The sequence below is a fragment of the Marmota flaviventris genome, chromosome 19 (assembly GCF_047511675.1).
Source record: "Marmota flaviventris isolate mMarFla1 chromosome 19, mMarFla1.hap1, whole genome shotgun sequence".
NCBI classification, from domain to species: Eukaryota; Metazoa; Chordata; class Mammalia; order Rodentia; family Sciuridae; genus Marmota; species Marmota flaviventris.
Genome location: NC_092516.1, coordinates 13,188,378 through 13,201,167, shown reverse-complemented (window position 1 = coordinate 13,201,167; position 12,790 = coordinate 13,188,378). Strand labels below are relative to the sequence as shown.

The following is a 12,790-nucleotide window of genomic DNA, read 5'->3' as shown; positions in this document are numbered from 1 at the left end:
CAAGGTCGGGCGGGGGTCTGGCTCTGCGGTTTGCTGACTCCAGAGAGGAGGGAATGGGCCCCGGGTGGGCAGATACCACAAGTAGACCCATGTCCTTTGGTTTTGCCGCAAGCCGAGAGATGGAAGAAGGGGACCGGAACTTTCCCTCTGGGGTCAGCACACCACGCACACTCCAGATGGCATCCTTCACAATGTGGTCTGGCTGAATGGCACCATCTAGAGTTGTGCAGTCTGCAGCGTGAACAGCCATGCATGAGCTTCACGCTTCCCAGGATGAACCAGGTCTCCTCCCCTCGACCCTGAGCAGCGCTTAACCCACTTTTGGGCACTCGACCGAATGCGACAGGGCATGCGAAATCTGTGCCAGGGAGGCAGGGTACGTCGTTCAGAAAGCGAATTTACAGCTTGTGTTCGCCCCAGATTTATTTACCAAGTGGGCAGTTGAATGTTATCGAACAGGCAGGGAGGAGAGATGTCACTAGCGCCGGCTTGGCGGAGCTGCTCCTACAGTGACATGGGAGCTGGGAGCCACTGGGCGCGCCTCTGTGTAGCGGCACGTGGCAGAGGAGCTGGCCCTTTGCCTGTGCTCTGCAGGTGATCTCGGGGGACACCTTATTGTCACTTGCTCATTGTCACCAGCTTTCTTCAGCTGGGTGGGGCTGGGCTGGTAAGGGTCCGAAAAACCATGATCTGATTGGCTGCTGTGGGGTCACGTCAGAGCATCCCTTGTTGAGGAGTAACAATCAAATAATGGTGCTTATTTATTTGTCCTTGGCGCATACCTTAAGTGTCTAGCGTGTGCACAGTGGGGACCGGTCCCACAGGGGATGCCCCACTTGCAGACCTCAACATTATACTGGGCTCAGTTGGGGCCCTGCTCATCACGGTTGTGCCTGTTCCCTATCCCTCTGTCCCCCACGTGTGGCCCTGGGGCTTCGATTTCAGGACCCCTGAGGGAGGGGACGGGGTTCACCCTGACCCCTGGTTGCATGAAAGGTGAAGTGAAGTGGTGCGTTTGTGCACGTCCTGGCACGCCACAGGTGCTTGGCGCCTGGAATCTTTCATTACCATGAGCACAGACCCCCCCCATTCAGCAGCGTAACCCCGTGTGAGAGGGGAGAGAGGGGACAAGGGACATTCACTCAGAGACCTGTGACCTGAGACTCAGATAAGGACCCCGGGAAAGGCGTGTTCATTCATTCATTGAAAAGAGAAATGTGGGGCATCTCAGTGTGCCAGGCACCGCGTGAGGCCAGGTGGGTGGGCACAGTCCCCCACAGGGAGCTGCCGTGTGGTGCCAGAGGCAGAGGAGGAGCCCTCAGGGAGTACAGCAGGGGGGAGAAAAGGAGCAGGGATATGGTGGGCGGGAGGTGACCAGCACAGGATGGGGACCCTCGGCAACCTAAACATTAAGAAGGAACTGGAGCCGGGCGCCATGGCACACACCTGCCATCTCAGCGGTTCGGGAGGCTGAGGCAGGAGGATCTCGAGTTCAGAGCCAGCCTCAGCAATAGCGAGGCCCTAAGCAACTCAGTGAGACCCTGTCTCTAAATAAAATACAAAATAGGGCTGCGGATGGGGCTCAGGGGTCAGGTGCTCCTACGTTCAATCCCTGGTACAAAAAAAAAAAAAAAGAGAGAGAGAGAGAGAGAGAAAAGACGCTGGTCCAGGGGACTTGAAGGACATTCTGGGCAGGGAGAACAGCATGGCTGGGCCTGATGGAGGGACGGCAGGGGCCTGGTGGCGGCAGAGGCCGGCGATTGTGTCTGGGAGGCTTTGGGGTGGTGACATTCAAGTCCTGGCAGGAGGACAGGTGCCCCAGGCGCCCCGGGTGGAGACCCTCAGGTCCTTCCTTCCCTGGAGGAGGAGGCTGCTTCCATTAAAGGAGACAGACAGGGCGGCTTCAGCTTGTCCCCACGCCCCTGCCCCACCCTCATCTGCTATTGCGCCTTTCACTGACCCGCGGCAGGGAGTGAGCACACCCCTCTCGCTCTTCTCTCTCAGCACCCGGGCCTGGGGTCCTGCCTGTCCCCCTCCCCTGCCGTCGGAGGCACCTGGCGCAGTCTCAGCTCTGCCTGTGGAGACTTCCTGGAAATCACCTGGGGGAGTGGCCTGGAGGGTGGACCGCAGCCCTGGTGACTCAGGGCCCTTAGGAGCTGCAGATTCCCCGTCCGCATTGCCAGCTTTCCCTGCCCCCTGCCCTCCCCAGCCTCCCCAGCCTCCTCAGCAGCCTAGTGGGTTTTCAGGAGACCCTGAAACCACACCTGTTGTCATGACATCACTGACGTGCACCGAGCGCCTGCCCACTGCATACCAAACATTGTTCTAGCATCTTCTATGTGTTAATGTGTCCAGCAGGTACGGCAGCCACACAAGGCAGCACTGTGGGGAAATGGAGGCTCAGAAAGGGGCAGGAACTTGCCCCTATCACCCAGCCAGGGCGCAGAGTGACCACCTCCTATCACTTCTTCCCTGCTCGCCCCCCATCTCCTCGTCCCCCCACCCAGAACCTTATGTGTCCCTTCTTGTGGGGGGAGGGCACTTGGAGGCATGGATGTTGGTGCTGCTGCAAATTCATGGCTGTTTCTTCCCATCGAATTTCTGTTCTTAAATCATTGATTCTCCGGGCTGTTTTGCAGCGGATGCCCTGCCACTCAGAGAACCCTTGAGTGACATTGTTATGGGAAATTTTTGAAGGATGTTAAATTATAGACGCAGGGACTGTTGAAATAGTAGGACTCTTGTCACCAGAAGCCACTTGCACAAATTTGGATGCCTATAAACAACCACGAGGTACCCTTTTGGACCCAAGATGGACAGGTCTCCTTGACCAGTCTCTGTCTTCACTTAGCCAAAGTGGCGCCCCCACGTGGCAACAGCCTGAATTTACACATCCCCCTCCCCACCCAACTCCAGCTTTGAAATAATGCAAATCCCTGACAGATTGGTCTACACTGGGGATTATTCCTGGACATCACGTCACATTTTGTACAAAAAACAAGATGCTACGGAGAGTCTAAGGTGACCACACTATAACCTGTGTTATTCCAAGTTGCATCAAGTGCATGGAACGGATCTGAGAGTCACTTCCCTGGGGGTGTCTCTCATCCCGTGCCAGGGTCTGCCCTCAGCCATTGGAGATGCGCTTGCTTCCTGCTCCTGGTGCATAAAAGGTGCAGGCAGCCAATGAAATTGGGGGTCGGGGGGCACATCCCCGGGGATTGCTCGACAACCCGCGGCCCCTCTTCCCCGCCATAGGATGGCCAGCCGGAGCAGCGAGAAGGATGGTGACTCCGTCCACACAGCCAGCGACGTCCCCCTCACTCCCCGGACCAACTCCCCAGATGGGAGACGCTCGTCCTCAGACACATCCAAGTCCACATACAGCCTGACGCGGAGGATTTCCAGTAAGTGTCCCTGCTGGGACCCTTGGGGGTCCTGGCTGGTTTTCCCAGGCACTCAGCAGTGTCCCCAAGGAGAGAGGGGGAAGGGCATCATTGCTGGGGGGAGGAGGTGGAGTGGGTGACAGTCTAAGAGACAAGGTGACACAGATGATGATGTGAAAGAGGAGTAGGTCACACCTCCCTGATTTCTGCTGAGCTCGGTCAAGAGTGATCATTTTGATTGATTTTTGCTCTTATTGATCACCCGTTTGATTGACTCTGCTCAGTTGATTGACATTCTCCCATGTATCATTTTAGATCCTAAAAGGAGAGTGTTGCCCCGTTTGTAGCCCAGGGCTTGCTAATTCAGGTGACTTTGGGGTTGTGCCAGAGGGTTGGTTAGAGACAGACCTTTCCCTCATGTAGAGACGAGTGGCAGCTGATGCTCTGGTGTAGAATTCTAGGGCAGAGTGGGGACTGTGGCCAACTAGAAAGCTCACGTCTCATTGAAAGGGCCCTGGTGGCTGCTGCTCAGGTCTCAAAACTCAAGGCCTTGGTCCCAGTGTGGCCTGATCTTTCTTAAGAGAAGCTGGCCACCTGGGGTTGTGTATGAAATTTTCTTACTTTTGAACCTAAAAAAAAAAAATGCATATTCGGGTCAGTTTGACCACCCATTTTGTCCACTCTGCTGTGTACCTTGTGCATTTGACCAGATGGAAAGATTTGGGTTGAAAAGAGGAGGAAGAAGAAGAAAGTCCAAAGACTCCCACCTCCTATCACTCCCCCAAACTATCTTGATCTTATTTAGTTGATGTCCAAGATTTTCTTTTATGGGTCCAGGAGAACTGGGGATTGAACCTAGGGGTGCTTAGCCACTGAGCCCCATCCTCAGCCCTTTTCTTTTGTATGTTTCTTTAGAGACAGGGTCTCACTGAGTTGCTTAGGGCCTTGCTAAGTTGCTGAGGCTGGCTTTCAACTTAGAATCCTCCTGCCTCAGCCTCCTGAGCTGCTGAGATTACAGGCGCATGCCCCCATGCCTGGCTCCAAGATTCTTTTAATGGAAAGAAAAAATCTTAAAATTCAAAAGTGACAAATCCATTCAGGTGGAGGTAATTGGCTTCTATTGCTGGGAGCAGATGAGAAAGGAAATAGGGGGGAAAAGTTCAGGTCTTGAATCAGGGGGACTGAGGGCATTTTAAGCTTCTTAAGCCTCCTGAGCTCTAGACGTTGCTGTCTGGTGCAACAGCCACCAGCCACACCTTGTTGTTGGGCACAGAAGTGGCACTGGGCCAGGTTGGGAGGGGTAAAAACGTAAAACACACTCTAGACTTTGAAGATGGTATGAAAAAGAGAATTTAAAATATGCTAAACACTTTAAACTAAAATGTTTTTGTATTAATTACATGTCAGAATTTTACACATTTTAAACGGAAATGTTTTTGTATGAGTCACATGTCAGAATGCTATTTTGGATATACAGATTGGGTGTCCCTCATCTGAAATGCTTGGGGTCGGTAGCGTTTCAGATTTCAGATTTTAGAATATTTGCAGAGACATCAGGAAATATCTTGAGGGTAGGACCCACGTCAAAACGTGAAATTCATTTATGCTTCATATACATCTTCCATGCAGAGTCTGAAGGTAATTTCATACTGTATTTTTAGTGTGCCTAGTGTTTTGACAGCCACCTGTCACATGAGGTCAGGCGTGGCATTTTCCACCCTTGGCATCATGTTGGTGCTCAAAAATTTGGATTCTGGCCAGGCAGAGTGACACATGTCTGTAATCCCAGTGGCTTGGGAGGCTGAGGCAGGAGGATTGCAAGTTCAAAGCCAGCCTCAGCAACTTATCGAGGCCCTAGGCAACTCAGTGAGACTCTGTCTCAATATGCTGGGGATGTGGCTCTGGTGTCGAGCACCCCTGGGTTCAATCCCTGATACCCCCGTCTCTTCCCCCAAAATTTTGGATTTTGGAATATTTCAGATTTTGAGTTTTGAGATGAGTGATGCTCAACTAGTAGGTCAAATAATAAATTGTGAAAATTCATTTCACCTGTTTCTCTGCATGTTTTAAAAGTTGTGGCGGCTAGATCATTTTAAGTCACTCTCACGGCTTGCGCTCCTGGCTGTCATTGTATTTCTGTGGACAGTGCTGGTCTCCATGATTCCTAAGTCTCACTCCCAGCTCTGAATATGGGGGATTTTGTTCTCACAGTTATCCGCAGACCTCCTGTGCCTCAGGCAGGAGTCTGATGATGTTTGCTGGCAAAACAGATGTTCGGGCAATTAATTAAGAATGCTGTGCTGAGTGAGATGGTGGATGCCTGTAATCCCAGCAACTCAGGAGGCTGAGACAGGAGGATTGCAAGTTCAAAGCCAGCCTCAGCAACTTAGCGGGACCCTGTTTCAAAATAAAAAGGGCTGGGGATGTGGCTCAGTGGTAAAGCACCCCTGGTTCAATCCCTGGTACCAAATAAAAAGAGAGAGAGAGAGAGGGAGAGAGAGAGAATGCGATGAGGTCATCTTTAGAACAGAGGGAGGAGCAAAGATTAGAGTGACAGATGTGGGGGCCTTGACCTCTGCAGGTTCATGGTGGGGGGGAGGCACCTGTGCCACCATCTTTGATGTAGGAGCCGGCACTGACTCAAATTTACAGATGGGAAAACTGAGCCCCAGAGAATCTATAATAAAGTGCCCCGAGTCCCAGCGCTCAGGAGTAAGTAGACAAGTGGAGTCTGAGCCAGGCACGCTGGCTCTTACAGGAGGGGCAGCCCAGGGTCCTGACCAGAGCCAGATGGGCCAGGCTCGTCACCTGGTTCCTCCACCTAGAAGCCTGTGACCTTTGGGACGTTCCTTAAAGTTTCTGCTTCCTCGTCTGTAAAGCAGGGACGAGAGTGAAACTAATAATTCAAGGGGCTGAAAAGATCAGGTGACCTGGACAGGCGGTCCGTCTAGAAGGTACCTGGCCCTTGGCTGCTGTGAGGGTGGCGATGGTGTGATCTTGGTGTAAATGGAGAGTCCACTCGGCCCTGTGTCACACGTCTGTACTCCCAGTGGCTTGGAAGGCTGAGGCAGGAGGATTCCGAGTTCAAAGCCAGCCTCAGCAACTTAGCAAGGCCCTAAGCAACTTAGCAAGACTCTGTCTCAATATAAAAAGGGTTTTGTGTTCCACCAGCTGTGGATCAGAAATACTCAGAGAAAGAAGAAAGCGTCTGCATGGGACATGTACAGACCTGGTCTTATCCCTCAACCACACAGTAGGACAGTTATTTCCATAGGACTTGGCACTGAGAGGGGACTGGGGGTTATAGATAACCTGGAAAGGGACAAGCGGATGTGCCCCTGTTCTGTGCCCCAAACACCACCCCAGTTTAATACCAGGGACTTGAACCCCCACCTATTTTTGGTATCTCGGGGGATCCTAGGACCAGTCCCCCGCACAGATGGAGGGACAGCCGTTTTTCCAAGTGTGCAGAGAAGAGCATTCAGAGCAGAGTGGACACTGAGAACCTGTCGGCTGCTGCCGATGTCCTCCAGGCGGCGGTACTCACTGTCATTTCTTGGGGCCGTGTAGGTCTGGAGTCGCGGCGCCCCAGCTCCCCGCTCATCGACATCAAACCCATTGAGTTTGGCGTCCTCAGCGCCAAGAAGGAGCCCATCCAGCCGTCGGTGCTGCGCCGGACCTACACCCCCGACGACTACTTCAGGAAGTTCGAGCCCCGCCTCTACTCCCTGGACTCGAGCAGCGACGACGTGGACTCGCTGACGGACGAGGAGATCCTGTCCAGGTACCAGCTGGGCATGCTGCACTTCAGCACGCAGTACGACCTGCTGCACAACCACCTGACGGTGCGCGTGATCGAGGCCCGGGACCTGCCGCCCCCCATCTCCCACGACGGCGCGCGCCAGGACCTGGCGCACTCCAACCCCTACGTCAAGATCTGCCTGCTGCCCGACCAGAAGAACTCCAAGCAGACCGCGGTCAAGCGCAAGACCCAGAAGCCCGTGTTCGAGGAGCGCTACACCTTCGAGATCCCCTTCCTCGAGGCCCAGAGGAGGACCCTGCTCCTGACCGTGGTGGACTTTGATAAGTTCTCCCGCCACTGCGTCATTGGGAAAGTGTCCGTGCCCCTGTGCGAGGTGGACCTGGTGAAGGGCGGGCACTGGTGGAAGGCGCTGATCCCCAGCTCTCAGGTAAGGGTGCGCTTCCTCGGCAGCTTTGAGAAAAAAGCATCATTTTAATTTGATTTTATTATTTAATTTTTTCTTGGGATGGAGGGACTGGGGATCGAACTCAGGGGCACTCCACCACGGAGCCCCATCCCCAGCCCTATTTTGTATTTTATTTAGAGACAGGGTCTCACTGAGTTGCTTAGTGCCTCGCTTTGGCTGAGGCTGGCTTTGAACTCGGGATCCTCCTGCCTCAGCCTCCTGAGCTGCTGGGATGACAGGCATGTTTCATGCACCCAGATATTATTTAAAAATTTTTGACATGATTTTTGACTCCAAAGAGGTTGAGGAAAGCGCGTGCAGTTCCTGTGTCCTCTGTCCCCCAAGGACAGCATTTCAATGTACCCCAAAGTACATTAGCCACATCAAGAAATGGATAATGGTGATTAGCCTAGGCCTGGCTCAGATGTCCCTGTTTTTTTTTTTTTTTTTTTTGCACAGGTGTGTGTGTTGGGGGCGGGGCGCGTTTGTGTGTGTGGTTCTGTGAAATCTCACCACATATGTAGGTTCATGTAACCAGCACCACTCTGGGACTTGTTCTGTTATTGATGTTGAGTTATTTAATCAGGAGAATGATTGTCTGGGGTATAAAGCTATCCGTCATTCTGACTTCCAGAAATTGATTTGGGGAAAAAAAAAAAGTGAGCAGGAGAATTGGCTGATGCATGGATATTTTTCAGGCAAATTGTTAGATTGGCTTCCTGTCCCCCCACCCCCACCCCCGCAGCGGGGGACCTGTGATTGGCTGCTGCTGGGAGGCCACCCAGGGCTGGGTAGGAGGATCTGGACCCCCCCCCCCAGGCAAGAGGAAGACCCAACCAGTACGAGGCCCATCCAGCTGTCACACGGGTGACCACAGTCCACCCCTGCGGCAGGATCGTTTTACATGAACACGCCAGGTGCACCTCAAAGCTGTGCTCTCTTGGCCAAAGGTTTGATGACCCTGCTCCACATCTAGGGGTGCAGCTTTTGCTGGGTACAGGGGACCAAACCCAGGACCTCATGCATGCTGTGCACACACTGTGTACCTGAGCTTCACCCCCAACCCTCAGGTGCAGGTTCTAAACACGAGGACAAAAGAGACTGTTCCACTATCAGTGTGTGAGTGTGTGTGTATGTGTGTGTTCAATGGTAAAGATTGATCCCTCCCTTAGTTTGGATTCCTCGAGAAGACCCTGAGGGAGGGGACATCAGGAGGTGACAGGTGACATCTAGCTGGCTGTCCCAGGAGGTGACTGGTTCCTCCCCCTGCTGTGGAAACTGGGTGCTCATGTGGATCACGCCGCAGAGGGGCGAGGTGCCGGGTGTTTGTCCACCAGCTTCTGCTAGGCTGGTCACTGATGGAGGGCTGCTGGGAATCGGGAGGTCCATTCCCTGACACCCCGGGTCTGTGGCACTGGCAGGCCAGGAGACCTCTGACCTCTGCACGTGTCCACGAGTGCAGCTGGTGGCATCTGGCTGGCAGGCGGGCTGTGCTGAGGTGCTGAGGGTGGGGAGAGGGTGGGCAAGGTGTTGGCTGGTCTGCTGTCACCCCAGCCCAGCACCTGGCCGTTCCTCTGGGCGGATCTTCCCTCCTGGGACTACCAGCGGGGTGGGTAGGGTGCTTCCTGTGTGTCTCCCGTGATGCTTGACATCTGGTGACTTACGGAAACTTAACTTGTGGATGGCAGCAGCAGACACAGGGCTGGGAGATGGACCCAGGGAGGGGAACTGGGCCATCCTCAGTCTGGTAAGCGTGAAGGAGGTGACCGGTGCTCATCCTCCCCGCCACGTCCTGGCTGTGCGAGGGTCCCCGTGCTGTCTCACGGGTGGAGTGGAGGGAGGGACACCACCGTGCAGGTGTGAGCTCGGAGTTAAGGGGTCTCCTGGGTAAAGGAGCTGGTGGGTGGTTAGCCCACCCCAGGGGCCAGCTCCTGTCAGGACACAGGCATGACACCTGCGTGGGCGTCGTGGGGAAGGCCAGGGGGGGAGAGGCTGTCTGCCCACTCCCCACCTCGTGGCTTCTTAAAGCAGGGCAGCTGCCATTTCAGAAGCCGAGTGACTCTAAGGACGGCTGTCTGCCTTCCTCCTAAAGAGGGACAGCAGGGCCTGGCTTCTGTCATTGTGGAAGCAGGTTTGTCCCTGGTGACAGGCCGGCTCCCTGTCCTCGGCATGAGCTGCAGGCCGGGCCTTAGTTTCACTGAGGACCTCTGGGGACCTCCGGGGACCTCCGTGAGCTCCAAGTGTGTAAGACTGAGATCTCTCAAGCGTGGGAACAGCTCGGATTGCTCATCTGCGCTCTGTGATGTCACATCGGGGCTTCAGAGCTTGCTACCGTGCTGTTGGCAGGCGGATGGTGGCTGTTCCTTCCTGTCACTGTGGGTTTGGCCCTGAAGTCCTGGCCGAGGACTCCTCTTGTGCCCCTTTTATGATTAAGAGAACTTTATTTATTTATTTTTTTTACAACTGCTTAGAGCAGTGTTGGGAGAATCATCTAGACCCTTTGGATAGATTTTTCTGTCTCTTTCCCCCTTATTACCCTTTGTTCTTTCTTCTTTTCTAGTTTGCTCAGTTTTTTTTTCTCCTATTTTTCTTAAGGTCCTATTAGGTGCCAGAGATCTTTAGTTGGATCAACAAAATAAATATCATACAGGGAACTCTCCACTAGCAGAGGACACAGACTTGCAAATGGCAGTTCTTAGTATATAGTGTGCCTTGTGCAGGGACCAAGGTGCCTGCTTCATTGAGCGTGGTCACATCTGCCCTTGAAAAAACCCTTTGGAAGGCACCGTCTTCCCCTGATTCCAACACAGGAGGTCCAGCTTGCAGTTGGGGAATCAGTGGATCTTTTTTTTTTAATATTTATTTTTTAGGTGTAGATGGACACAACACAATGCCTTTATTTTTATGTGGTGCTGGGGATTGAACCCGGGTCCCGCCCGTGCTAGGGGAGCGCTCTACCGCTGAGCCACAACCCCAGCCGAATCTGTGGATCTTAACTGAGAGTTTTCATGTTAGTAACACTGACTTGGGGGAATCGTGCTGCATGGATTTCTTTTTGAATGCCAGAGCCATACTTTCTGAGAGACAAGGAGCTCATGCTGACTTGCAGGGAAGAGTGTCCTGCTCACCTGGGGCTCCGCGCTCTCTGGGCGGAAAGACCAGTTGGTTATGTTGGGTTCTCTGGAAGCACAGCCTATGACAGGGATGGGGACGTGGGTTAGTTTCCTGGGCACGAATCCGTGTCTCTTAACACTCCAGAAATGTATTGTCTTGGAGTCCTGGAGGCTCAGCCTCCAAGATGGAGGCACTGGTACAGCCAGGCTCCCTCACAGCTTCCGCGGTCTTTCCCCCTGGCTCCCTCCTGGCTCTGGCTTGCGGGTGCTTCTCAACCTTTCCTGGCTCCCAGCTGCATTTGTCTGCTCTCTGTCTTGGCTGTCGATGGCCAGCTTCTCCCCGGGTGTGTCTCCCAGGACACCTGTCATGTGGATTAGGACCGGCTCCGCTCCAGTGTGACCTCATCCTAGATAAAATCATCATAGGTGCTCCTGGACTTAAGACAGGGTCACATCCCAGCTAGCCCATCCTGAGTCCCAAGTGCAGTTCATGCCCCTGGATCTGCTGCACACGAGTTTGGCTCGGCCGGGTTTAAATGCCCGCAGAACGCTTGGATCAGCCTACGCGGGGCCAGACCGTCTAGCGCAAGTTCTGCTTTACAACCAAGTGTTGCCTAAGGTGTTGAACTCTGCTGAGAATGGAAACCGGTGTTTTTATGGGCTCCCTTTCATGCCATAATAAAGTCAAAACATTGTAAGTCAAGCCACTGTGAGTTGGGGGCCTTCTATATGTCGGCAATGCCCTTAGGTCACATTCTGAGGTACTGGCAGTTAGGACTTCAGAATGTCTTTTCAGGGGACATAATTCATTCCATAAATAGGGTGCTTGAGAAAGTCCTTCTAGATAAGGGTTAATCGCCAAGCACTGCGTGGTCTCCTGCCAAACCCAGAGCCGGGCTGGCCCATAGCGGGGAGGGGACTCTCCATCATAAGCTCATCATAAACTCACTCTGCACAGTTGCTCCCTCTCTAGGGACAGCTAGAGCCAGGGAGCTGGCCTTTCACACCCCAGTATCAGCCAGTCATTGGCTATGAGCCAGACTGGGAAACTTGATTCTTGCCAAAGCTCTGGAACAGCGATTCTGAGCCAGGGACAACTTGGGGAACATTTTGGGTCTGGTGGGTGGGAGGTGCTACTGGCATCTCGTGCATAGAGACCAGGGATGCCGCAGAGTTGCCCAGGACGGTCCCCACGGCAGAGTTGTCCAGCCAGTACCGACAGGAGTGCTGCAGACTGCCATGCGGGAGGGCAGAGAGCATGCTGGAGCCGGGTCCTAGCCCGCACTTGGAGTGGAGGGAGAATCCTGGAGCAGAGGGTACAAGGACCCAGTTCCTGGTGCTGGTTTGTCTTTCACACCGTACAATGGAAAAGGAGAGACTGGCCCCAGACAAAAAACTCCATTGAGCAAAACAGGCCTGCAGTGTAGACGAGAAACAAAATCCCCGCACAGCGCGTGAAGGCCACGACTGTGAATGGAGTTTCTGGTTCTCACTGGAGGCCAGCATCTGCCTTCACCCGATTGCTCATGGTCAGTTCAACGGGAAGGGAGGACATAGCTGTGTCACAAGGTGTAATCAGAGCCACTTGATCCCTTGGTAATGGTGTACAGCATCAGAGTAACTCTAAGGGTCCTGCCATCTCTGCCCTGGGGAATCCACATGGAGGACCAGCAGGGGACTCGCTGGCTGGTGTGTAGGCATTCTCCAGCTCATGGCAGAATGGCCTGTGAGCGTTGTGGCTTTGGTCTTGGCATTCAGGAACTAGGCAGCGAATGGGCCTGTCACGTATTTGTGGTCTGACTGATTAGATGTGGTCAAAAGATCATGGAAAATAAGGACCCAGAGATACAAAACCTGAGGGTGAGCACCACACAGTTACCCTGACTGTGAAGGGGGACTCCGCTCCTCCAAGCGGATTGAAGGCCATTTACCAGTGGAATCTGTGTCGGTTCAACTCTTTCTTTAAAAATTACTAGTTAGGGGCTGGGGTGGTGGCTCGGTGGTGGAGCACTTGCCTAGCATGTGTGAGGCCTTGGGTTCGATTCTCAGCACCACATATAAACAAATAAATAAATAAAGGTCC

General features: G+C 53.5%; 1 protein-coding gene across 3 annotated transcripts in view; it reads left to right on the top strand.

Annotated features, from left to right (window-relative positions):
* Syt17 (synaptotagmin 17) overlaps nucleotides 1-12,790 on the top strand; it is a 60,105-nt gene that overhangs the window by 7,084 nt on the left and 40,231 nt on the right. For all 3 annotated transcript variants that reach the window (XM_071605269.1, XM_027940883.2, XM_071605268.1), the window contains 2 exons: nucleotides 3,259-3,407; nucleotides 6,957-7,576. In XM_071605269.1, coding sequence (XP_071461370.1) covers nucleotides 3,260-3,407; nucleotides 6,957-7,576 — 768 coding nt within the window. In that variant the 5' untranslated portion in view covers nucleotide 3,259. The remainder of the gene's footprint in view (nucleotides 1-3,258; nucleotides 3,408-6,956; nucleotides 7,577-12,790) is intronic.